The sequence below is a fragment of the Bos taurus genome, chromosome 16 (genome assembly GCF_002263795.3).
Source record: "Bos taurus isolate L1 Dominette 01449 registration number 42190680 breed Hereford chromosome 16, ARS-UCD2.0, whole genome shotgun sequence".
NCBI classification, from domain to species: Eukaryota; Metazoa; Chordata; class Mammalia; order Artiodactyla; family Bovidae; genus Bos; species Bos taurus.
In genome coordinates, this window is record NC_037343.1 from 43,750,912 (window position 1) to 43,776,440 (window position 25,529).

Sequence of the window (25,529 nt, forward strand, 5' to 3'; positions counted from 1 at the left end):
TTAAGTTCAGATACATTATTTTTGGTGGATACAAAATAGATTCTTATGGTAAATTCTCTTTTCAAAAATATTTATTACCTTCACAATTGAAGATAGTTTCATTTTTCTTTATTATTTTTTGGTTTTGATATATGGGTTTACTACTGGGGAAATAAAAACACCATTTTAATTGTGAAATTATTAAATGTAAGATTTATCTAACTTTTTAGATATTACATGCTGTGTGGCCCCTGATATAAGTTGTTAGTGTTTGTGTAATTGTTTCTGGCTAAAATATAAATGAGTATTGCAAAAAAAAAATCCTTGATATAATCTAGTCTTGAATGAAATAGTACTTACAAGGTTTTATGTTTTTAGAGATTCTCAGGTATTTTTTATTAATGTGCCAAAGTTATATATTGAGATTTTAAACAACTATATGGAGAAGCAGCCTAGAGCCTAGTATAGTGGTAACTTGATTGCATTTGCCATAGTGGACAGAAAAAATAAATATTTTCCTTCTGGAGATTTTCAGAGGGGAGCACAGTTGGTCTTATAGTCTTTTTTAAAAAAATACAGTTCATATACCATAATGTATACAGTTCACTGGTTTTTAGTGTTTTCATAAGATTGTTCTACCATCAGCCACTGTCTAATTCTACAATGGTGAAAGTGAAGTCGCTCAGTCGTGTCCGACTCTTTGTGACCCCATGGACTGTAGCCTATCAGGCTCCTCCATCCATGGGATCTTCCAGGCAAGAGTGCTGGAGTGGATTGCCATTTCCTTCTCCAGGGGATCTTCCCGACCCAGGAATCGAACCCAGGTCTCCCGCATTGCAGGCAGACGCTTTACCGTCTGAGCCACCAGGGAAGCCCTACAGCATTTCATCACCCCAGAAAGAAACCCTTGCCTCTGTTAGCAGTCACTCCCCTTGGCAGCCACTAGTCTACTGCGTGTCTTTGGATTTGCCTGTATTCTGGATATTTCACACAAGAACAACACGCGGCTTCTTGTGACTCGCACCTTTCACTTAGCACGATGATCTGGAGGTTCACCACGTTGTGGCATGTCCCTCGTTCCTTCTTATTGCCAAATAATATTTCGGTATATGGATGGACCACGTTTTGTTTACTCATCCATCGGTAATGGGCATCAGAGTCGTTTGTACTTTGTGGCCACTGTGAGTAGTGATTCTGTGAACATCTGTGTACAAGTCTCTGTGTGGATGTTCAGTGCTCTCGATTATACACCCAGGGGTGGAACTGGTGCTCATCTACTCTTCCTGAAGCATAGTCCTCTTCCTACCGAAGTGAGTAGCTGCACAGTCCTGGGAAGGGACCTCCTCTCTCCCTCCCTCTTCTGTTACCATGGTACCCATCCAACTCCCATCCAGCTGCTACGCAGAGCACTGCCCCCACCGGGCTATAGCAGACAGGTACATAAGGAACACAAATCCTGGAGCCTAGTGCTTCAATCCTGGCTTTGAGGCTCATTGGCTGTGTGGCTCTGGGCAAATTACTTAACATCTCTGAGCCTCATTCTCATCATTTGTAACATGAAGATAATATCATATACCTTATAGGGTTTGGAAAATATTAGCTCATTTATTTATAAATAGGAAGAGCTTAAAACAATGCCTGGTATGTAGTAAGTGCTATTTTCAGTGTTCACTGCTGCTGTTAGGAATCTTTAAAAAAATTTTTTTTCATATAACATTACATGAGAACTGTCTTCCATCTTCCTCTAGTAGTCTTAGTAGTATTCCATTTTCTCACTGAGTTTCTTAAATGTTTTTTGGGTAAAGCAGAGGACGGGTCTGGAGCCTTATTTTGAGCTTTGGTTGCAGTTGGTGGTGACGTTAAGTTTACTTTAGCATCACGGTGGTGGTGGCAGCAGCCACTGCTGACATTGACTGAGCTCTCTTCTGTGTAGCGTGGGGTGTTCTCCGGCTCTGCGTGGTTCCTTTGATTCCTTCCAGCAGTCTCAGTGGTAGAGACTGTCATGCCCCCATTTTCCAGATGAGGAAACAGAGGCTCAGAGCACATCTGTCAGCAGCATGACTGCCAGGTTCTCCATTTAATCCCCGGTCCCTTAACAAGCCCCCGGGACTAGTTGGTGTTTGGGTTTTTGTCTTGATTTGTTTAATTTTTAATTTTTGGTCATGCTTCACAGCATGCAGGATCTCAGTTCCCTGACCAGGGATAGAACCCGTGCCTCCTGCAGTGGAAGCGCAGAGTCTTAATCACTGGACCACCAGAGAAGTCCCTGGGACTAGTCAGTGATCCATAAATTCTGGTAGAAGGACCGAATGAGTTTGCCTGAGATCACTCAGCCCACAAATGACAGCTCAGCCTTTGAACCAGGCAGCCTGACCCCAGTGTGATTCTTAGCTTCACCAGGTCGGCTCTCACGACACTGACTTTACGACACGGTAAACATTCTGGTCCACAGTCTTAATCCCGTAATAGGGCCTGTGTGTGGGTAGCCACTGGAGATGACTTGTCTAAACTCCTAAATAAACACCCGTGAAATGTGGGAAGCCTGGTCACCGAAGTGTGTTGTAATTTGTCACTCATCAGACTATCATGTGAAATGCACAGGGTTTGGCCCGGGGTAAGACTAGGTAAATAAAGTCTTGGTATTGGTCAAGCATTTTAGAAAATGAAAACCACACCATTCAGTTCAGCCCCTTTTCTTTAATCTGCTAAAAGCCCGAGTAGAGGTGGGGATAAAACATGTGGTGTGCATTGTATGTATTTAAGGGGCAGTTACAGGCTGGAGCCACTTTATCAGCCACATTGTTGCTGTTTTTACGGTGACACCTTTGACCCCAGTGAGTTGCCTGTATTGGGAGCTGAACACTCTGCGTGCATGCATAGTCGTATCCAACTCTCTGTGGTCCCATAGACTGTAGCCCACCAGGCTCCTCTGTCCGTGGGATTTCCCAGGTAAGAATACTGAAGTGGGTTGCCATTTCCTCCTCCAGAGATCTTCCTGATGCAGAGATCCAACCTGAACTTTTTGCATCTCCTACATTGACCAGTGGATTCTTTACACCCTGCCACCTAGGAAGCCCTGCATCCACCCCCACCCCCTACCTTTTTTGAAGCTCTTTCCTTTCATATGTGGTTATAGAAGCATTCTTTTTCCTGCCTTCCTAATCTGAGTACAGATATTTTACAAGATTAAACAATTATGATATGAATGGAGTCCACAAGAAACTTCAGGACAAGAACAGGAGCTGTACTTTTGTTGACATTTAATTAGAACTGGCTCATATCTGTGCTGCTCTTCTCCATATTCTGTGTAATTCTCGTGACTCACATGCCCTGAGGGTGGCCCACGGGCGTCACCACCACACACCTCCGCCCAGTTTTGCTTTGTCAGCATGTGCAGCTGGGCTGGGACTGTGTTTGCAGCCATGAGTTGGATATGTTAGGTTAAGTCACATGAAAATGCCATTTTTGTCTGAAAATGTCAAAATACGTGAAAAATCGGAATGTCAGAAATCTTGTGTGTGCACTCAGCCTAGTGCAAGGCAGTAATCGGTCAAGTAGCAGTTTTAAGTAAACAAGGAATGGTTTGAGATCAATAATCATTAAATATTAGGTAGCTTTGCTAGGCCTCCCAGAAATTACAAAAAAGCATTTCTCAGAACACTGGTCTTCTAGGTGGGAAGGTGAGACCAGCATTGTCCGAGAGTTAAGCATGGGTGCCTGGACATCTGTAGGTCATTGTCAAGTGAGAGAGGCAGCACTGGGTAGACTGGAGTTCATGAAAAGATAAGGACGTGATTTCTAAAGGCAGACTCGAGCTCCTGCCAAGGATGGGAAGGATGTACATGGTTGGGCAGTAACAGGCAGTGGGGAGGATGGAACAGAGGTGGGAGCTGTCAGGGGTCCCAAAGAGGTGGGTGAAGAGTCAGCCCGTTTGGTGTGTCGGAGGAGCAGAGGGTTGGAAATGAGCCCAGAGCTGCTTGGTTTCTGTTGCCAGGCTGAGTTAGACAGGATGTCACCTCGCCCATGGTTTCTAGTACTGCATCCAGACAGTCCTGGGGCGCATCCGTCAGGTTCCCCTGTCTGCTCTTGCCCAGTTGAATCTGTACTTGTAAGAGCACAGCTTAGAAATTTATAACCAGCCAGTGAGGTTTGGAAACCACTGATAGGCCAGTCTCTCAAGTGTGGATTGCAGCTTGTCGGCATTGGAGCCTCCTGGCAGCACTTGTTAGAAACGCAGATGACAGGGCTCTGCCCCAGAGCTGCTGAATCTGAATTTCTGGGAAGGGGGCTTGGCAAAGGACATGTTCAGCAAGTTTCTCGGACAGTTCCTGGTGCACTGGAATGTGAGAGTCCATCACAGGTTGTTGTGCCTGGGCCATTAGGGCATAACCCTTGGGTGTATGTTTTTCGTTACTGTACATCTGAGGTACCTGGAAAAACTGTTTTGATTAGAGCCACACGTGGGCTGGTTCCAGAAACTAGCCTGGACCAGTAAGCAAGGAATTCAAAAGTCACCATAAGTAAGAGTCAGCCTGGACGTCTAGCTGGTAGGCAAGGGTGCCAAGGCCAGGGAGAGAGAAGTGGGTCAGGGAGGAGAGGTGGATTAGCAGGCACGTTGTAGTGGACACTTGCTGCTCAGAAAATGTCAGTTTTCCCTCAGCAGCCCCTGGTCTCCTTCCGGTTGGATCCAGGTTGGTGGGTCTACAACCCATTACCCTGTTCCCCCAGCCAAGCACAGGCATGACCCAGGCCGGGCCGACAGACACTCTCTCTTGGGATGTGAATGTCGAGCCGAGGGATAGGTGCTGATACCAGCTGTGGGCATGGCCCTTCCATCCAGGCCTTCTTGCTGTGGAACTGTGCGGCTCTTCTTCGCTGGTCTCTGGAGCCGCCTTGGTTTCTAACCGTCTCCAAGTCCCTGTCTCTGGCCTGCAGTCAATTCCATGAGCTCCTGGTGGCTCTTCAGTGAAGGCCCTGTCGCTGAGTTGGCTGGAGTGGATTTCTGTCACACGAGAGAACCTGAAGTATCCAAGCCGGTGCTGGTGACCTCCACTGGGGCTGCAGCATGAGGGCAGGACAGCGCCAGACCTGGGGAGGCTGCAGGAACAGCTCCAGAGACACCCTCTCTTGTCTGGGGAAGAGCTTGAACTAAGATTTGGAAGAAGCTGGAAGCCAAAAGGACTGATGTGGAAAGTGAGGGCTCAGCACTGTCAGATGAGAACTGGACGTGGCCAGAGAGAGAGAGAAGTGAGAGCTCTGCTCTGCTGGCTTCATCCATTGTTATATCTTTCTGTTTTGCTTTTTAAAAATTCTTTACTAAAGCTCCTTTTGACTATTTTAGATGATCTTAGGGGAATGAAGAGTGGAGAGAGACAGGAGGTTTTGTCCATTCTGAGGCCAGCAGGGCTAGAGGGGTCGGTTGTCCAGGGAACCCAGTGGGGGATTTCAGACATGATGAGAGCAGAGCTGTAGATTTATCTAGTGGAGCAGTGGTTGCTCAGTCGTGTCCCACTTTTTGCAGCTTCATGGACTGTAGCCCACCAGGTTCCTCCTCTGTCCATGGAATTTTCCAGGCAAGAATACTGGAGTGGGTTGGCATTTCCTTCTCCAGGGGATCTTCCTAACCTGGGGATCGAACCCACATCTCTTTACCACTCGCACCACGTGGAAAGCCTGGAGCAATAGTACATGGTCTGGATTGAGTGGGAAGGAACAGGACAGAAAGGAAGTAGAACACGAGAGCTGATTTTGAGATGTCCTTCTTTGACAAGGCTGAGAGATGCCCAAGTTTATCCCCTCCTCCCAGCCTGGTAGCATGAAGCAGGCAGTTTACAGCTTCTAGCAGACAGTTCCATTTCTCCTTGTGGTCCCATGGTCAGAAGCAATCTCAAGGACAGTGCTTGACTGAGTGTCTAATTTTTTTAAACTGTGCCAGCTCTTGGGTGTGGGAGGTGGGATCTTGGTTGCAGCATGTGAGATCTAGTTCTCTGACCAGGGATGGAACCCAGGCTCCCTGCACTGTGAGTGTGGAATCTTAGCCAGTAGACCACTAGGGAGGTCCCTGGTGAGTGTCTTTGAATTCTTACTCAGCATGGCACTGTGTAGGCAGCATCACCCGGGTCAGAGGCTTCATCTGAGGTCTTAAACCTCACTTCCCTATGCAGTGGCCTTGTTGGGAAAGCCTTGTCACTCACTGTGAGTGACGTAGGACGCCTCACCGTTTTCTCTTTAGAACAGCAGACTTCCAAGTCAAAAAAAAAACACAAAACCAAGATGTTATTATACCACTGAATTAAAGCTGGGAAACTTGACATATCTTAATATATATCCCACTCTATTAGTTACACCCCAAAAGTGCAAACATAGTCAAGCGAATTACCACATTCTGGAAAATAGTTGGACACAGCTGGTACCCAGCAGTTTCTGCTCATGGTGGATTAAAGAGCAGTGATCAGCCAGTCTTTCTCTAAAAGGCTGGCAGTGAGGATTTGAACCTTTGCAGTCCATGGGGGGATGGTCTCTTTGGCAGTGACCGAGCTGTGCCACTGTGGGGGAGAGGCATGGGGAAGAAGCCCAAGACAAGACATTAGCAGGTCTCTGTTTTATGCATCCCTATAAAACATTCCTGTGGTCATGTATGGATGTGAGAGTTGGACTGTGAAGAAGGCTGAGCACCAAAGAATTGATGCTTTTGAACTGTGGTGTTGGAGAAGACTCTTGAGAGTCCCTTGGACTGCAAGGAGATCCAATCAGTCCATTCTGAAGGAGATCAGCCCTGGGATTTCTTTGGAAGGAATGATACTAAAGCTGAAACTCCAGCCACCTTATGCAAAGAGTTGACTCACTGGAAAAGACTCTGATGCTGGGAGGGATTGGGGGCAGGAGGAGAAGGGGACGACAGAGGATGAGATGGCTGGATGGCATCACCGACTCGATGGACATGAATTTGAGTGAACTCCAGGAGTTGGTGATGGACAGGGAGGCCTGGTGTGCTGCGATTCATGGGGTCACAAAGAGTCAGACACGACTGAGCAACTGATCTGATCTGATAAAACATTGCTTATGGACACTGACATTTGAATTTCTTACAATTATCTTGTGTCATGAAATAACACACAGAAACCATCTTCAGCTCGCAGGCCACTCAGAAATACGCTCTGGCTGGACGTGGCCTGCCGGTTTGCCTGCCCCCTGCCCTGAGCAGCGCTGTCCAGTAGAGCTTGCAGTGTGATGGAATGTTCATGTCTACATCTCCATTGAATAGTTGCTAGTCACATGTGGCTCTTGAGCACTTGAAATGCAGCCAGTGTGACGGAGGAACTGAGTTTGTATTATTATGCACTTAGAAATTTTTTTAAATTTATTTTTGAAAGTATTTATTTGGCTGTGCTGGGTCTTCATTGCTGCTCAGGCTTTTCTCTAGTTGTGGCGAGCTGGGACTATTCTCTGGCGATGGTGTATGGATTTCTCATTGCCGGGGGCTCCTCTTGTTGCGGAGCACGGGCTGTAAGGCACGCAGGCTTCAGCAGTTGTGGCTTCTGAGCTCTAGAGCACAGACTCAGTAGTTGTGGCTCCTGGGCTTAGTTGCTCTGAGGCATGTGAGATCTTCCTGGCTCAGGGATCGAACCGGCGTCTCCTGCACTCGCAGGTAGATTCTTATCCACTGAGCTACCAGGGAAGCCCTATATTATGCACTTTTAACATGAATTTCAGTTCAGTTTTAAGCAGTTTTAAGCCACGTGGCTAGTGGCTTGAGCCTTGTTCACACAGCAGAGCACTGGAACTCCAGTGTGTTCACACAATGGGAAATCATTACCACAACAGCCAGTGTTTGTGGAGGGCTTCCTTTATGCTGGGCAGTGTTTTAAGCACTTACGTTTTAACTCACTGGCTTCTAACTGTGTGTACCAGTGAGAGTGAATGAACTCTGTATCTGCAGGTGCTAGCAAAGATAAATACATCTCAGATGCGCACGGCTGGAAAAGGTGGAGTGAAAAATCAAGTCACAAGAACTGCATGTCACAAACACAATGAAACAATACTGTTCAGGGATATACATTAAAAAAGGGGGGGGCAGGAAATTGAGGCTGGGTAACCTTTTGGTTTCCTTGGCGAGGCCACACTGAGTCTGGGGCAGGGTACCCCTGACCTTCTTGTATCTGCTCTCTAGTGGGTCGTAGAGGGAGGTGAGCAGGATTTATACTGACTTGGAAGAACAGGTGTTTCAGGAAGTGAAAACCATGATCGTGACAGCATCGCTACAGTTAGGACCAAATCTGCTTTCAGTTCACATATAAGCAGATGTTCCAGGAGAAGAGGTCTCTGTATGGATATGGGTTGCCTTGGTTGGGTACCTTAGATGAGAAAACATGGTTATTTATTCAGGCCAAGAACAAAGGGGTTGAAATAAAACCTTTCCCTCCCACTGTTTCCTTAAGGCCAATGATGAGTTGAATGTTAGGGTATTCAGCCACCAAGAACTTAGCTTCAAAATGAAAATCTGAAAACTAGAAAACAGCAACTAGACTGACTTAGACACTGTTATCATCCACGCATTCCTGAAAAGAGAGATCCCCATCACACCTGTGGGTGTGAGGAAACTTCACAGCAGTATTTCATCCCTAGGCTAGTGTCATCTGTGGTAAGTGGGATGCAAAGAGACATTTTGTTCTTGAAGGTTCAGTTTTGCTCTAATAATGTTAGCCACTGGCTACTGAGTGTATTGTTAAACGATGTCAAGCTTTTCTATGTAATATGTGCATCTTTGACTTTTTTTTCTTATTGTTTAGAGTTCGTTCTTTCCTGTATTACTGACATGGGTTTATCTTTTCTCCCTTTAGAGAGTTTTGAGGTGACAGTCACCAAAGAAGGTGATAAAGGGTTCTTTCTATCCCTCTTATGACATTAACCCACTAACTATGTTAATGAAATTGGGACTCAGCCCTCAAACAGAAGAAACTGTCATGCTCTTTCCCCGTATTTATTCTCCTACTTTGTTTCTATTTTTTAAGTCTATTGATGGGAATTGTATGTAACCAAACCCTTGGTTAGAAATATCTGGAAATCAGACATCCATTTGAACTATATGGATAATCCTATTCTTTTTTAAAAAATTGGATCTGAGAGATTCACTGTGTAACCATTTTCTGCTTGTTGTAATTTTGGAAGTTTTGTTTTTATGTGAAATATATTCTACACACATCAGAATGTTTATATGTGTTCTCCCCTGGGCCAGAATGGAGACCTACACTTTAACTCCCAGTGAAGCTCATAAACGAACTTGGATGCACTTCCATTCCCAGGCAGGCTTCTTCTTCAGGTCTGATAGGATAAAGTCCAAAACCAAGGGCAGTCTAGCACATCCCTCCCCAGAATGGAGACTGTATCTCAATCACAGATGATAGCTGTTGAAATGGATGCCTGAAAAGTTGGTATTTCTACCTTTTTCTCATTTAGTAGTTTGTTTTGATTCCCTAATTTTAGCCAGGCTCATTGCACAGGAAGACTTGTTTCTTAGAATTTTTTTTTTTTTTTTGGACAGACCTTCTGTAATTCTGGTGCTGAACCTATGCCTCACGCTTCTTCCTTTCTCAACACTTAACTATGCCTTTTAGCCTCCTCTCTGGTCCAAATCAAAACCACTGCCCGGCCCTCCCAGGTCCCTGGGCAGCTCCTCTGTGTTACCAGGCCTTGGCTGTTAGCTAATGAAACTACTTTACCCCGGAGCTCTCCTAAGTACTCCTGTGAAATGCCTGTCTATATTTTCTCTTTCTCTCTTTTGTATTCCTGCATGAATGGATGCAAAGTTAAACAAGTTGCTTGGAAAGCCAGAACATGCTTCTTTTTACTAAAGCCCCCAGAACTTACCCCCTATGAAAGCACAAGCGCCCTCGCTTTGTCCACAGACCCTCCCCCCACCCCCAACCCCTGGCTGCCGAATTGTCGTTGTTCATTTTCTTTAGGGGTGGAGGGGAGCGCACCCTGGGTTTGTGTGGCAGAAATCCTAACCCATGCTGCTTTGACTCCCCAGGTGAGATTTGTGGATTTAAGATTCATGGACAGAATGTGCCCTTTGACGCAGTGGTGGTGGATAAATCCACTGGCGAGGGGGTCATTCGTTCCACAGAGAAGCTGGACTGTGAGCTGCAGAAGGATTACACGTTCACCATCCAGGCCTATGACTGCGGGAAGGGGCCAGACGGGGCCAATGTGAAAAAATCTCACAAGTAAGTGAGCGGGACAAAGAGTGTATGCGTGTGTGTGTGTGTGTGTGTGTGTAAGGAAAACAGTGACTGTTGCCACTGTCCTAAAACTTACTGCTTTTGTTTGCTTTTAAAATATTTGTTTATTTGGCTGTGCCAGGTCTTAGTTGTGGCATGCTAACTGTTAGTGTGGCATGTGGGATCTGGTTCCCTGACCATGGATCGGACCCCGGCGCCCTGTATTGTGAGTGCAGAGTCTTAGACACTGTACTGCCAAGGAAGTCCCACGACTTTTCAGTTTTGAAACACAAGGCAGAGGATAGTTTCTGATTGTCCCTATTGAGATTGTCAGCTCTTTGAGGGCAGGAATCCTGTGTGTTTACCCTTGTGTATGGCTCCCAGCAAGTGTCCAATACTTGTTAGATGTTGAATAAATGAATGAGTAATTTTATTCTCCCAGCTACTCTAGTAAAAATGCTAGGGCCTTCCATTGAAAATTCGACAAGCCCACTTTTCCTGGAGGAAGATATTCTTTTGTTATGTTTATATATATATGTATTTTTTTTCCCATAAATTTTAAGGGCATGAAATGCATTTGAGCGGGTAAAAGAAAGCTTACTTCTGCCCCCAATCCTGGGTATGTTCACATGCTTCCTACCAGTTGAGAACTACTGGTGTCACGGAGACAATTGGACAAGACCTAGATTTAGTCTTTTTCTAGGTCTTTTCTCCACCATTTACTAGTCCCCCAACATTAGGCAAATTTAATTTTTCCAAGTATCAGTTTCTTCTTACTGTATTGGTTAAGGAAAGAAGCTCCGTGGGTGAGGTGATGTCACATATCCCACTGTGAGGGTCAGGATGGATGGGGGTACCATGGGGTAGGGAGGGTCTTGGTGAATAGCTGGATGCTACATGTCAGTGAATCATGCCTCATCCATTTTACAAAGTGCGATGTTGCAGTTTTCCTTGACAAAGGCCTTGTTTCAGTCAGGGACCTTGTCTGATTCAGAAACATGCCCTGGTCAGTAGCACTCGAGATTGATGGTTTTCAGTAGCTTGGTCTGATGATGCCTTAGTTTTCTTGTGCCCACACTGGGGAGATGGAATGTAGTTGATCAGGGAGGGCAAGTTGAAGTCCTTCATTTGTTGGTCAGTAGTGGGTGATATCCCAGCAGTGGTTTACTGATGCTCTCTATTCCTTAGAAGCAGGATAAAACTTGTTTTAATAAGCTCATAATTTCCCATTTTCTATCTCTGCTTTTTACCTCTACTTCCTAACTTTTTTTTTCCCCAGATTTTGTAACAAAATATTTTTAACTTTCTGGGTTGAGCACAAACAGATATCTGGTATATAGTTACCCGCCTTGTGCATGCCCTGCCCTACATTGTCAAGAAAATCCCGTCTCTCTCTTTTGTTTTTTTTGACTGCTCCATGCAGTGTATGGGATCTTAGTTCCCCAACCGGGGATTCAACCTGTGCTACCTGCTTTGGAAGCACAGAGTCTTAACCACTGAACCACCAGGGAAGTCTCCCAAGTCTGTTATGTACCAACTGCCTTACTCAGTAGGACTTTGTAGCATCAACCCAAATTCCTGTTTTAACTTTCTGTTGTCTCCATGCTAAATTAAAAACAGTGAGCAGTTTAATTTTCATCTCCACATATAATTTAATAAAACAGGATATCGGAAAAAAAGGAAATTTAACCATAGGGCAGAAGTTTATTCTTCGGGTAAAAATACAAACAAGCAAAACTGACAGCTTTTTTCCCCCCCCGTTCTTCCAGAGCAACTGTCCACATTCAGGTGAACGACGTCAACGAATATGCGCCCGTGTTCAAGGAGAAGTCCTACAAAGCCACAGTGGTGGAGGGGAAGCAGTACGACAGCATCTTGAGGGTGGAGGCGGTGGACGCGGACTGCTCCCCCCAGTTCAGCCAAATCTGCAGCTATGAGATCGTCACCCCAGATGTGCCATTCACCGTTGACAAAGATGGTGAGAACCCAGAAGTGGGCGCATTCCTCCCCGACGGGGAGATGGGGCAGGCAGCCCCCTCTACACCAGTTGGCTTCAAACCCACACTTTGTCTGCACTTCAGTGAAACTCACAGTCAGTCCATTCAGGCTGCTCTCACCAAACACCATAAACACAAAATGACAGACACTTACTTCATACAGTTCTGGAGGCTGGGAAGTCTAAGACAGAGTGCTCAGTAATTCAGTGTTGGTGAGGACCTGCTTCTTGGTGTGTCCGCACATGGCAGGGAGAAAGCTCTAGTCTCTTTGTCTTGTATGGACACTGATCCCATATCGAGGGCTCCACCCTTGTGAGCTTACCTAAAGCTCATCACCTCCCAAAGGCCCCACTTCCTAATACATTACCATGAGGGTCACAACTTCAAGTGTAAGAATTTGGGAGGACACACACATTCAGTCCATAGCAAGACCTAACTTGGTGTGTCTGTTTCACGCTTAAGTTTTTTTTTAAATTGAAGTATAGTTGATTTACAATGTTATGTTAGTTTCAGGTGTACAGCACAGTGACTCAGTTGTGTGTGTGGTCCATACCGAGTGGCTTGTGGGATCTTAGTTGCCTGACCAGGAACTGAACTCCTGCTCCGTGCAGGGAAGCTCAGAGTCCTAACCACTGAAACACCAGAGAATTCCCTATCTCATTGTAGTTTTGATTTACATTTCTCTAATAGTTAGCCTTGTTGAGTATCTTTTCATACAGGTGCCTTTTGGCCATCTGTATGTCTTTGGAGAAATATCTGTTTAGATTACGTTTAAATTTTTACTCTGTCCCCTGAAAGCCTGTTTTCTGACACCAAAGTTTGATGTTTGACAAAAACATTCTCTTTTAGGATGATCATTTTTCTCCTTTCCCACTGAAATCTAATAAAAATCCACTGCCTAAGATGTTTTTATTTTATCATCTCCCTGCCTTTCAGCCAGCTTGCATCCGAACAAGACTGCTTCTCAATTTGCCTTGTTTTCTGTTCTCCATCACATTGGAATCTTCTGCCTCATCTTGAAAATGAAGTTGATACCTTACTGCCAGCCCCACCTCCATCCTTAGTAATGGAACAGTATTAACTTAGTCTGGAGCTCAGCTTCTTTATTGGGTTATGCCTTCTTGATGATCCTGTGGTGTCTCCATTGTTAACACACAGTCCAGAATCTTCGATGAAATGATGGACACGATGCAAACACTTTGCAGAAATCTGCACACATGTTGAGAAAGCAGGCTTCTCTCCTGCTTGGTGAGGGTAGGAAGTCTCTCTAAAAAAGTAAATCTTTTAGCAAAAAGTATTTAATGCAGCTTCATCTCATATTTAATATTTGAATTACTTGGATTATTTTGTCTATTTATGCTTTTACACATTATCTTGTTGTTGTTTAGTCAGTAAGTCGTGTCTGACTCTGTGACCCCATGGACTGTAGCCTGCCAGGCTCCTCTGTCTGTGGGATTTCCCAGGCAGGAATACTGGAGTGGGTTGCCATTCCCTTCACCAGGGCATCTTCCCAAGACCCAGGGATCGAGCCCGTGTCTCCTTTACCACTGAGCCACCAGGGAAGCCCTTACATATTAAATCTTAAATATAAAATCAAATACAGCTGTAAGAATAAATGAAGGCTGCATTCTGTAGACTCATTCTTCTGCTTAAACAGTCTTTCAAGGTGGATTTAGTGTGTGTTCAAGCTCAGGAAAGCCAAACTGAGTGTTAATTATCTGAAGCATAAGTTTATTTCTGTGTTAGTACTTCCAGGGCTGAAAGCACGTGCATTTTGTGTTTCAGCGTAGGACGACAGAAGTAAAACACAACATGGGCTTGAAAATAATCTGGAAAAAAATGTGTATATACATGAATCACTTTGCTGTACACCTGAAACTGACACAGTATTGTACATCAACTGTACTTCAATTAAAAAAAGTCAGGAGGAGGGAAACGGAATGGGTTTGGGTTCTCACTGTTGTTTTTCCCTTTGGAAGGTTACATTAAAAACACAGAGAAGCTGAACTATGGTAAAGAGCACCAGTACAAGCTGACTGTCACGGCCTACGACTGCGGGAAGAAAAGAGCAGCAGAAGACGTTTTGGTGAAGATCAGCATCAAGCCCACCTGCACCCCTGGGTGGCAAGGTGAGCCTCCCTCTCTGTGCTGCTCTCGCACCTGCTCCAAAAGTCTGTCCACCATGGAGACCTAACAGGAGTGTTCCTCTTCTCCCCTCCACCCCACCCTCCCCGTGGGCCCACGCAGGATGGAACAACAGGGTGGAATACGAGCCTGGCACTGGCGCTCTGACACTCTTTCCGAATGTCCACCTGGAAACGTGTGACGAGTCGGTGGCCTCGGCACAGGTGGTGGTGGAGCTGGAGACCAGCCACATCGGGAAGGGCTGTGACCGTGACACCTACTCCGAGAAGTCACTTCATCGGCTCTGCAGTAAGGAGGCCAGGGAGGAACCCCAGGCCCCAAAAGCCCATTCAGAAGAGTGTGCGCGTGTGCTACCTTAAGACCCACTGATTTCAAGCATGTCTTTCTCTAACATACGTTGGGAATCATCCAAATAAGGGTTCTGTAAGGAGTGTGCTTTAAATGAAATGAATTTATTATTTAAGGACTAAAGAAAAAAAACTAGGTAATGTGATAGCTTTTGGCAAACGTGAAATAGGAAATGGAAATGAAAATGAAACCTGCATTGAATATATAGTCTTTGTGTCGCACAAACAAGGTGTGGAGCAGGTAGAGCATAGAATGGTCAAGAATTTGACCCAAGGCTCGTTCTCCATCTTCACCATCAGTCTGGATATTTTTCGGGTTTATGTAAGTCAGGTGGAGGAGAGGTATGGATACTTCTCAGGGAAAATGCTGAGGAAGAATCTTTCACACAGCTGGTGGTAGAACACCAGTAACTTTTTTATGTTATGTTTTGGCCACTCTGCTCAGCACATGGGATCTTAGTTCCCGGACCAGGGACTGCATCTATATCCCCTGCAGTGGGAACATGGTGTGTTAACCACTGAATCGCCAGGGAAGTCCCAGAACACCACTAACTTAAATTGCTTCTTGATGATCAGAAGGGTCTCTTGTGTTCTGGGAGCTGCTCAGTAAGAGCTTCGGAGGCAGTGTTTTCTGATGCTCACTTGTCTCTTCACCAAATGATAACAGACTTGGGCAACCGATTTTCTTACGTAATTGAAAATTGTCATATGAAGAAGCAGCAACAGGGAAAAAGTATATTCTCTGTTGGCTCATCCCTGTGCTGAATATACTTGGGTGTCTGACTATGAGTCCAGATTCTCATAATCAGGTACCTAAAAATGTGTAAGTGAAGAGGTCTGGAGTATTTTCTGTTTTAAATTATGTAAGTATAATGTAAAAACCATGCTTTCTCATGCCATTCTTCTTCTTTAGCTTTTTATTTTTTAAAACTTTCTGTTTTGTACTAGGGTATAGCAGTTAACAAACAATGTGGTGATAGTTTCAGGTGAACAGCAAAGAGACTCAGCCATACATTTATCTGTATCCATTCTTGCCCAAACTCCCCTGCCCTCCAGGCCACCACATAGCATTGAGCAGAGTTCTGGGCTATACAGTAGGTCCTTGTTGGTTATCCATTTTAAATACAGCAGTGTCGACCCCAGACTTCCTGACTCTCCCCACCCACCCACCGCCACCCACCCAATTCATCACCCCTGACACCCTTCTCTAAGTCTGTGAGTCTGTATCTGTTTTGTAAGTTCATTTGTATCATTTCTTTTAAGATTCCTCATATAAGGGATGTCATAGGATATTTCTCCTTCTCTCCTGACTTAACTTCACTCCGGGAAGTTGGTGATGGACAGGGAGGCCTGGCGTGCTGCGATTCATGGGGTCGCAAAGAGTCGGATATGACTGAGCGACTGATCTGATCTGATCTGATCTGAACTTCACTCAGTACAATAGTCTCTTGCTTCATCCATATTGCTGCTGCCATTATTTATTTGGTATTTAATAAGCATTTTCTCAGCAGAACAGTTCAAAGATAGAAAGAATTTCCTGTCCGAGTGCTTCCTATATACACTAGGTTACTTGCACACGTGTTATTTTCTTTATCATCCCATCAGGCCCACAAAGCAGTGGAGTTATTCCTCATCTTTCCAGAGGAATTAGTTGAGACTGAGGGAGACTGAGTTGCCTCACACTTTTAGGAAGAGCCTGAGCTTGGATTTGAACTGAGATCAGATGATACTTGAAAGACCAATCTGTTCTAGCCTAGTCCTGCTGCTCCTATAAATAGGAAAGTTAAGGGCCCAGGGGCTGGGAGAGGTTGCAGAATTCTCTGTGGACGAATTAAAAAAAAAAAATTGAGCCTGGCAATGTTTAACAACAGTTGTGAAAATGTCTCATGTACTCTGGCTTAGTATCCCGTTTCTAGAATTTATCCTAAGGGAATAATCATGGAGACCCTGAGGTCCTCGTCGACGCAAGGTTTATCACAGAAAAGAATTAGAGGTGACTCTGCTCACAGGACAGATTACTTAAATAAATTATTGTACAAATTCTATCCAATAAAGTGCTGTTCAGACATTTTAAATTGTGCTCGAGACTATGAATGGTCATATATGTAAGTACAGAGTAGGAGTCCATTTTTATAATATATTTGCATACACATTATACATATTTTAGTAATACGTGTATATTCATAAAGAAAGGACTGGAAGTGTTTATACCCAGATGTTAACAGTGTATACAGTGGGGTGAGATCACGAGTAATGCTGCTTTTTTTTTTAATTAAAGTGTAGTTGCTGTACAACATAGTGAGTCACAGTTTTTAAAAGTTAAAACTCCTCTTTCCTATTCCTTCTTCTTTTTCTTTTTTTTAAAGATAGTAACCATGGTTATTTTTTCATCTTTTTAGTAATAAAAACTCTTAGTTTTGAGGAAAAGAAAACTGAATTAGCAGATTGTTTAGCCATTAAGATAAATACGGTGCCTTAATACATGTGCCCCAGTGTCAGAGCGACACTGTTCACAACAGTCACGACATGGAAGCAGCCTGTGTCCGTCAGCTGATGAATGGATAGTGTGTGTGTGTGTGATATTACTGAGCCATGAAAAAGAAAGAGATAATGCCATTTGCAGCAACATGGATGGACTTAGAGATCATCAAACTAAGTGAAGTAAGCCAGACAGAGAAAGATGAGCGTTGTATGATATCACTTATATGTGGAATCTAAGAAGAATAAAAAAAATACACATGAATTTATTTACAAAATAGATGCATAAACGTAGAAAACAAACTTAGGCTTTTCAAAGGAGAAAGGGCAGAGGATTAACATATACACACTCCTATTTATGAAACAGATAAACAATAAGGACCTACTATGTAGCACAGGGAACTCTACTTAATATCTTGTACCAACCTATAGTGAAAAAGAATGTAAAAAAAGAATAAGTTTATGTATAACTGAATCACTTTGCTGTGTACCTCAAACTAGCACAACATTGTATGTTAACTATGTTTCAATAGTAATTTTAAAATAAAGACTGTACCTCGTGGGCCTTGAAATGCTTATCCCATGTGAGTTCATCGCATGGTGCACAGTAAGCGTCACTGTGTTGCTTCAGGTGCTGCGTCTGGCACAGCTGAGCTGCTGCCTTCCCCAGGAGGCTCCTGGAACTGGACCATTGGCCTTCCCACGGACAACGGCCATGACAGCGACCAGGTCTTTGAGTTCAATGGCACTCAGGCGGTGAGGGTCCCAGACGGCATCGTCTCCGTCAACCCCAAGGAGCCCTTTACGATCTCTGTGTGGATGAGGCACGGGCCATTTGGCAAGAAGAAGGAGACGATTCTTTGCAGCTCAGACAAAACAGGTAGGTCAGCTTCGCTGTAAGGGACATCCTTGCAGTGGAGCCTGGAGCCGGCACTTATTCTAATCCTAAAGGCTCCCACAGGCTGTTGGTGACACTCGTGGTTCTCTGCTCAAGATCTGGCACTGGCATCTAGGCGTTTGTTAGTTTTACTCAGTGGATCAGGCCCCACTTCTCAGTAAAGCCCAAGTGTGCATGTTTGCGTGCATGCATGCATGCTGAGTCGCTTCAGTCACGTCAACTCTCTGTGACCCTATGGACTGCAGCCCTCCAAGCTCCTTTGTCCGTGGGGTTCTCCAGATAGGAATACCGGAGTGGGTTGCCATGTCCTCATCCAGGGCATCTTCCCAACCCAGAGACTGAACCTGCAGCTCTTACATCTCCTGCATTTCCAGGCAGGTTTTTGACCACTAGTGCCACCTGGGAAGCCCACAACCCAAGTGTATCTGTTCCTAACCCTGCCTTGGCCCACCCTGGAGAGTTCGTTTAGGCTGGTAAAACTGTCTTCAAAATCCATTGAAGAAATAACAGCTTTTATTTCTCCTTTGGGTCTTAACACATTATTGACTGGAGATGCACATTTTTAGAGAGTGATATGATTAACATCACTGTGTTAAGTTGTTAGAACTTAAAATTGATCAAGGATTCACTGCACAACTTAACGATTGTTGTTATTCACATTTCGCTCTTAGATTTTTGTTCCAACCTTGTGTATATTGTAAACACAAGTTTATTACCCTAAATTTTTTTTACAATGATGCATAATGAAATTTTGAGTGAAGAAGAATTCTTCGGTGAATTTTAATGCAGATACTTTCTCTAATTGTCTGAGTGACATGTATACTGGAGTCTCATAAGATGGTAGTTCTTCAGAATATAGTTATACTTCAGATGATGTGAATATTCAACTAACAGACAAAAAACCTTAGTGATTAATTCTCATGTAGAAAGTGAAAATGAAACTCAACGGTGCTGGAGAAGATTTACAGATGTGTCAGGTGTAACTATTGAATGTAATAACCCACAAAGTGTTCGTGAAATAACAGAATTAATTTTTGGCCAGCCAGAATAAAAATGGCTGGGCACAGGTGTTAGTTTCTGCAAAAGCTGTCTGGTGAGTAGTGAGTTAAGCTGGTGGTTTACCAGTAGAATTTCTCTCTGCAGAGATGAACCGACACCATTACTCACTCTATGTCCACGGCTGCCGGCTGGTTTTCCTCCTCCGTCAGGATCCTTCAGAAGAGAAGAAATACAAACCTGCAGAGTTCCACTGGAAGCTGAGTCAGGTGAGGGAATGGAAAACTCACTGATAGGATTTTTTTTCAGAGAGAGTAAATGGGCACTGAAACTGCACAGGACCAACTATTTACGGGCAAGGTGTATTGAAGCTTTTACGATTTCTGTGTCTGTGGGTAATAGGATAGCACATTAAATCCATGGAACTCCTTCACATTGAAAGACTTTGTTTTTTTTACATGTGTGTATTTTATACATAAAATATTAATACAGGCTTACCTTATTTTATTGTACTTCTCAGATATTGGGTTTTTTTGGGGGGGGGGCATACTCTGCAGCATGCAGGATCTTAGTTCCCCAACCAGGAATCAAACCTGTGCCCCCCCCCACCCCAGCGCCTGCACTGAGAGCATGGAATCTTAACCACTGGACTGCCCTGGAAGTCCTAAGCATTTTCAGATGATGGTTACAGTTTTTAGTAAAGTATTTTTAAATTAGGCTTCCCTGGTGGCTCAGATAGTAAAGAATCTGCCTGAAATATAGGAGACCTGGCTTTGATCCCAGGGTCAGGCAAGGTCCCCTGGAGGAGGGCATGGCAACCCACTTCAGTATTTTTACCTGGAGAATTCCATGGACAGAGGATCCTGGCAGTCTGCAGTCCACGTGGTCGCAAAGAGTTGGACATGAGTAAGCGACTAAAATACAGACGCACAGACACAGGTATTTTTTAGACATAATGCAGTTGCACACTTAATAGTATAGTGTAAATATAACTTTTTATGCTTTGAGAAACCAAAAAAATTCATGTGACTCACTTTCTTGTGATACTTGATTCATTGCTGTGGTCTGGAGCTAAACCTGTGGTATCTCCAAGGTGTGCCTATATAAAGAAATAGTATGTTTCAAATACAAAATACTGTGTTTAATTTATTGAGATAAGCAGCACTTACTTAAAAATTGAGATCCTTGTATTTGTTTATTCATTGTCTAAGTCCTTGGCTCCCAAATTGTGCCCAGGACTCTTGGTGCCTCAGCAAATTCAGGGACACGATATTTTAAATTTTCAAGGAACCAGCAGTCTTGACATCTTTGAGACATCACATGAATTGCTAGGTCTTGGGTGTATTAAAGGAGTATTAGGAGTTTACAGTTTTGGCATTAGATCGTATTATAAACTTCTTGTGATGATGTCATATCTTTGCAAGGCTGATTTCCTAGCAGTTGCAGTGGTAAAAAAGCAAGTGTCATGTGCAAAGAATCAATGTGTTATAGGAAGCAAAGAGATGCTGTGAACTGAGAAAGCCTTTCCATTACAATCACAGCAGGTTGTTTTGTCTCATGATTTAGAGTTGGGACAAGAAGGAAACATTTGGCCTGGGCTTAATTTATTTGTCTCCTGGAGTTAGTAGATATGAGCGGACATAGTGTTATATGTGCTTATAGTTGGTGAAATATAGCATTGTCTGAAACTGTTACAAGATAGATACATAAGAGCCCATATGAGAGGAAGAAAGTGTGTTTTGGTAGAAAGATGAGGTCACTGTCCAGGTGACAGCATTCATCTCTTACTGTTGTCATTTTTATTTACCTAGATCATTTCTTTCTCGGAAACCATTGTCATAAATTTTTTCAAGACACTAAGAAAGGTATCCAGAAAAAAACTTTTGCAGCATAGGTATACATTTTAAGTATAGTTCTGTTTTCATAATCATAGCCTGCATTTATATATTTAATTTCTTCTTTTCTTTTAAATAAAAAGTTGACTGCACCCCATGGCATGAGGGATCTTAGTTCCCCAGCCAGGGATCAAACCCATGCCCCCTGCAGTGGAAGAGCAGAGTCCTAACCCCTGGACTGCCAGGGGCATCCCAGTGTTTAGTTCCTTCTGTTTACATGTTTTTGAAACTTTATCACGGAAAATTTTAGACATAGGTAAAAGTGGACAGATTAGTATAAGGCACAACTCCACACACCCTTCAGTTGGGTTCAGTAATTATCAGCTCTTGGTCAGTCTTACTTCACTGTTACCTCCACTGTTAATAGTTTTTCAATATCCATCCAGTGTTCAGATTGTTTCATAGGTGTTTTTGTGTTTACAGTTTTGTTTGTTTGAATCAGGATCCAATAAGGGGCCATACATTGGGATTGACTGATAGACTTTTTGAGTTTATTTTAATCTATAGACTCTCCTCTTCTCCCTTGGAATTCATTTGGTAATAAAATCAGGCTTTAGTCCCATAGTTTTCAAGAGTTTAGATTTGCCTGGTTGCTTCCCTGTGGTGTAATGTAACATGCTCCTCTGTCTTCTCCTCCTTTTAAAAATATTTATGTATTTATCTATCTGCCTACTTCCTTATGGCTGTGTTGGGTCTTAGTTGCAGCACATGCGCTCTTTATTGAGTGCGTGGGCTTCTCTATAGTTGAGGCACGTGGGCTTAGTTGCTCCTCCGCATATGGGATCTTATACCAGGGATCAAACTTGCATTCCCTGCTTGGGAAGGCAGATTCTTAACCACTGGACCACCCAGGAAGTCCCTCCTCTCTTTTCTTTATACCCCGTACATTGGGAGTGGGCTCTAAAGACTTGATCAGAATGGGGTTTAATGTTTCTGATCTGTTTAAGCCCTGGGTCTGGTTTTTTCTCTTCGTGTTGTAAGCAGCCATCAATGGTCAGTGTCACTATCCTTGTGGCATTTGTTTTCTGGTCACTTGGGTGGTAGGAAGTGTGTTCCCAGGAAGGGCTCATGGGAACAGTTAATTCCTAAGTTCTTACATGTTGTTTTAATAGTTTGTCTGTGGCCTTTATACTGAAGGTCACTTTGGCTGGATATCTCATCTCTGGCTCAGATGTAAGATTTCTAAGAACAGAAAATCTCTCTCCTTCATTGAGTTCTAACATAAAATGTTGCTATTAAACTCTGACAACAACTTGATTTTCTTTCATTTATAAAATATTTAGTCTTTTTGTTTGGATGATCATAGGATGTATTTCTTTCTCTTCCTCTTCTTTTTAATTTTATGAATACGTCTTGGTGGTTTTAGGTCTGTTTTCCCAAATATGTGTTATTCTCTTATAGTATCTAGTTTCAAATATTTGGGTATTTCATGCAGGGTTTTCGGTATTCTTTTTCATTGCTTTGGTTTTCCTCCCTGGGGAGTCCTTTTATCTTTTGTTGATATTCTTCACCTTTTTTTACTGTAACCGTCCCTTTCATTTAAATCATTTCTGTATCCTGTCACCTCGTTTCTGAGTTGCTTTAATTATGAACTTGTTTTTTACTGTTTTATGTCATTCTCCTTGTGTCTTTTAGCATGTTTTAAGATAAAAGATCATTGTTCTCATCTCTTTTGTTAGGTATGACTTTCAGGTATGGTTTCATTAGCTGAAGGGATATTATTCCCTTTGTTTGTCTTTTCTTTTCCTTTTAAAAACTTCATGTGGAATTGAGTCATGATCATTTCCATTCCCCCACCCTCAGTTTTACATGAAATTAGCTTTCCTACACTTTGAAAAGAGATAGTTGATCAACATGACTTTTTTTCCCCCTAGCTTTAAGTTTTGAACTCTCCTTTCTGTTGTCTTTATAAAGGTTTTTTTTTTTTTAATGTGGCTTCACACCCTCTGGTATCTCCTGAATCTGAAACCCTGTTGCTTTTCTCCACTTGGCTTGTCTCAGCATTCATGTAGTCACCTCATCAGCAGTATTATCGTGGGTGTTGTCTGTGGCTTGGGGTTTCACTCTCCTCATCTCCCTGTTTTCAAGGAAATTAAAAAATTATACTAATTCTACTACTATCTTCACTGCCTGCGTAGCTCAGTTGATAAAGAATCTGCCTGCAATGCAGAAGACCTGGGTTCAACTCCTGAGTCGGGAAGATTCCCTGGAGAAGGACATGGCTACCCACTCTAGTATTCTTGCCTGGGGAATGCCATGGACAGGGAAGCCTGGTGGGCTCCACAGTCCATGGGGTTTCAAAGAGTCAGACACAGCTAACTGAGTGAGCACACACGTGCACAAAGGGGAGCGAGGCTATTGTTGATGTAAAGTGAGTAGTTGGAGTGGTCCCAGGTGGCCCTAGTGGTAAAGAACCTGCCTGCCAGCAGGGGACAGAAGAGACATGGGTTCGATCCCTGGGTCAGGAAGATCCCCTGGCGGAGGCCATGGCAACCCACTCCAGTATTCTTGCCTGGAGAATCCCATAGACAGAGGACCCTGGTGGGCAACAGTCCATGGGGTCGCAAGAGTCAGACACGACTTAGCGACGCACTTGAACTTGACTACTGTCTTCTTAGAATATGCTCATGGACTTTGACCAAATATTACTGATATTTAAGTACAGTGTTATTCTACTAATCCCCTAGAAACCTGTAATATCTGTAAAACTAGGAATGTAATATAAATTACTTTCTGAAGAAACTTCTATTACAGAACTTGTTTGAAATAAAGACTTAAACTAAAATTAAGATCTTAATGATGCTAAAGCTGAAACTCCAGTACTTTGGCCAACTCATATGAAGAGTTGACTCATTGGAAAAGACTCTGATGCTGGGAGGGATTGGGGGCAGGAGGAGAAGGGGACGCCAGAGGATGAGATGGCTGGATGGCATCACTGACTCGATGGACATGAGTCTGAGTGAACTCTGGGAGTTGGTGATGGACAGGGAGGCCTGGCATACTGTGATTCATGGGGTCGCAAAGAGTTGGACTCGACTGAGCGACTGAATTGAACTGAACCTATCTCAAAAGTGAATTACTGTGTAATTCCTTTATTTAGAAATATGTGATGACACATTTATATACACACATATCATGAGTATATACTAAACATATATACAGTGTTATAGGTTTGAATTTTTCCTCAGGCTCAAAAGCAGTTGCTTTTCTTTTGGGAGTAATCTTTGGTAATGTCTTCATTTATTTTGATGTTTCTGGCCTGTTTAAGCTCTCAATTTCTCCTTGGTTCAGTTTCTTAGAACTAAAAGGTAAATTGGGCAAACTTAAATTGGAAAAGACTCTGATGCTGGGAGGGATTGGGGGCAGGAGGAGAAGGGGACGACAGAGGATGAGATGGCTGGATGGCATCACCAACTCGATGGACGTGAGTTTGAGTGAACTCCGGGAGATGGTGATGGACAGGGAGGCCTGGCATGCTGCGATTCATGGGGTCGCAAAGAGTCAGACACGACTGAGCGACTAAACTGAACTGGAAAAAAAAATTATTCATTTATTTGATTTTTGGCTTCATTGCTGCTTGGGCTTTTCTCTAGTTGCGGCAAGCAGGGGCTGCTCTCCCATTGGGGTGCGCAGGCTTCTCGTTGCAGTGGCCTTTCTGTTGGAGGGCATGGGCTCTAGAATGTGTGGGCTTCAGTAGTTGCAGCACATGGGCTCAGTAGTTGTGGCACACAGGCCTAGTTGCTCTGCCACATGTGGGATCTTCTCACATCAGGGATTGAACCCATGTCTCCAGCGTTTGTCATCAGATTCTTTATCACTGGGCCACCAGGGAAGCTTTGGGCAAACTATTTGAAAGGCATGTTTAGAAATTTCATCCCACAGTATCTCCTTCTCTGCTTGTCCCTGTTCTTGCATAAAACATAAGCCAGAAATCAGGCCAGTGCCAGACCAGGTGGGGCCTCGGAGACTGCAGACCAGCACTCCCTGCGTGACAGCAAGGGATAGGAGAGGAACTCAGTTGAATTTGGCCACCTGAGCTTAATGTTCATATTTGTATAGAGCATCATCTTTGAACCGAGAAAGGAAAGCACATGATGCACAGTGGGCCTCATTCTGAGACGGGAGGTATTTTTCATTTTGATCCAGAAAAGGAACTGCCAGCCCCCCGAGTGGTGACCATCCTGCCGATACTAGAATTCCCTCGTGTCACGCTCCTGGCAGAAGGGGGTTGGGCAGCTCACCATTTGAAGCGCCCCTCCCTGCCCCCCAGTCTGACATGTCCTTGAGGTGGTTGTCACCTGGGCCCTTTGGGTGAGACATGGTGGGAAGAGACATATTTTGTTGCCTTTTTATTTATTGACTGATGATGTGGACCATTTTTAAAGTCTTTATTGAATTTGTTAACAATATTGCTTCTGTTTTATGTTTTGGTATTTTGGCCACAAGGCATGTGGGGTTTTGGTTCCCTGACCAGGGATGGAACCCACACCCCTTGCATTGGAAGGCGAAGTCTTAACCACTGGACCACCAGGGAAGTTCCTGTTGCATTAAATCTTTTCCTTTCTAGGAAAACA

General features: G+C 43.8%; 1 protein-coding gene across 6 annotated transcripts in view; it reads left to right on the top strand.

Annotated features, from left to right (window-relative positions):
• CLSTN1 (calsyntenin 1) overlaps window positions 1-25,529 on the top strand; it is a 76,023-nt gene that overhangs the window by 38,927 nt on the left and 11,567 nt on the right. For 3 of the 6 annotated variants that reach the window (XM_059875721.1, XM_024976738.2, XM_024976741.2), the window contains exons 3-9: window positions 8,820-8,849; window positions 10,010-10,205; window positions 11,969-12,177; window positions 14,176-14,325; window positions 14,444-14,629; window positions 17,798-18,046; window positions 19,208-19,329. In XM_059875721.1, the coding sequence (XP_059731704.1) occupies window positions 8,820-8,849; window positions 10,010-10,205; window positions 11,969-12,177; window positions 14,176-14,325; window positions 14,444-14,629; window positions 17,798-18,046; window positions 19,208-19,329 (1,142 nt within the window). The remainder of the gene's footprint in view (window positions 1-8,819; window positions 8,850-10,009; window positions 10,206-11,968; window positions 12,178-14,175; window positions 14,326-14,443; window positions 14,630-17,797; window positions 18,047-19,207; window positions 19,330-25,529) is intronic. The other 3 variants (XM_024976739.2, XM_024976740.2, XM_024976742.2) reach the window with 1 other exon arrangement.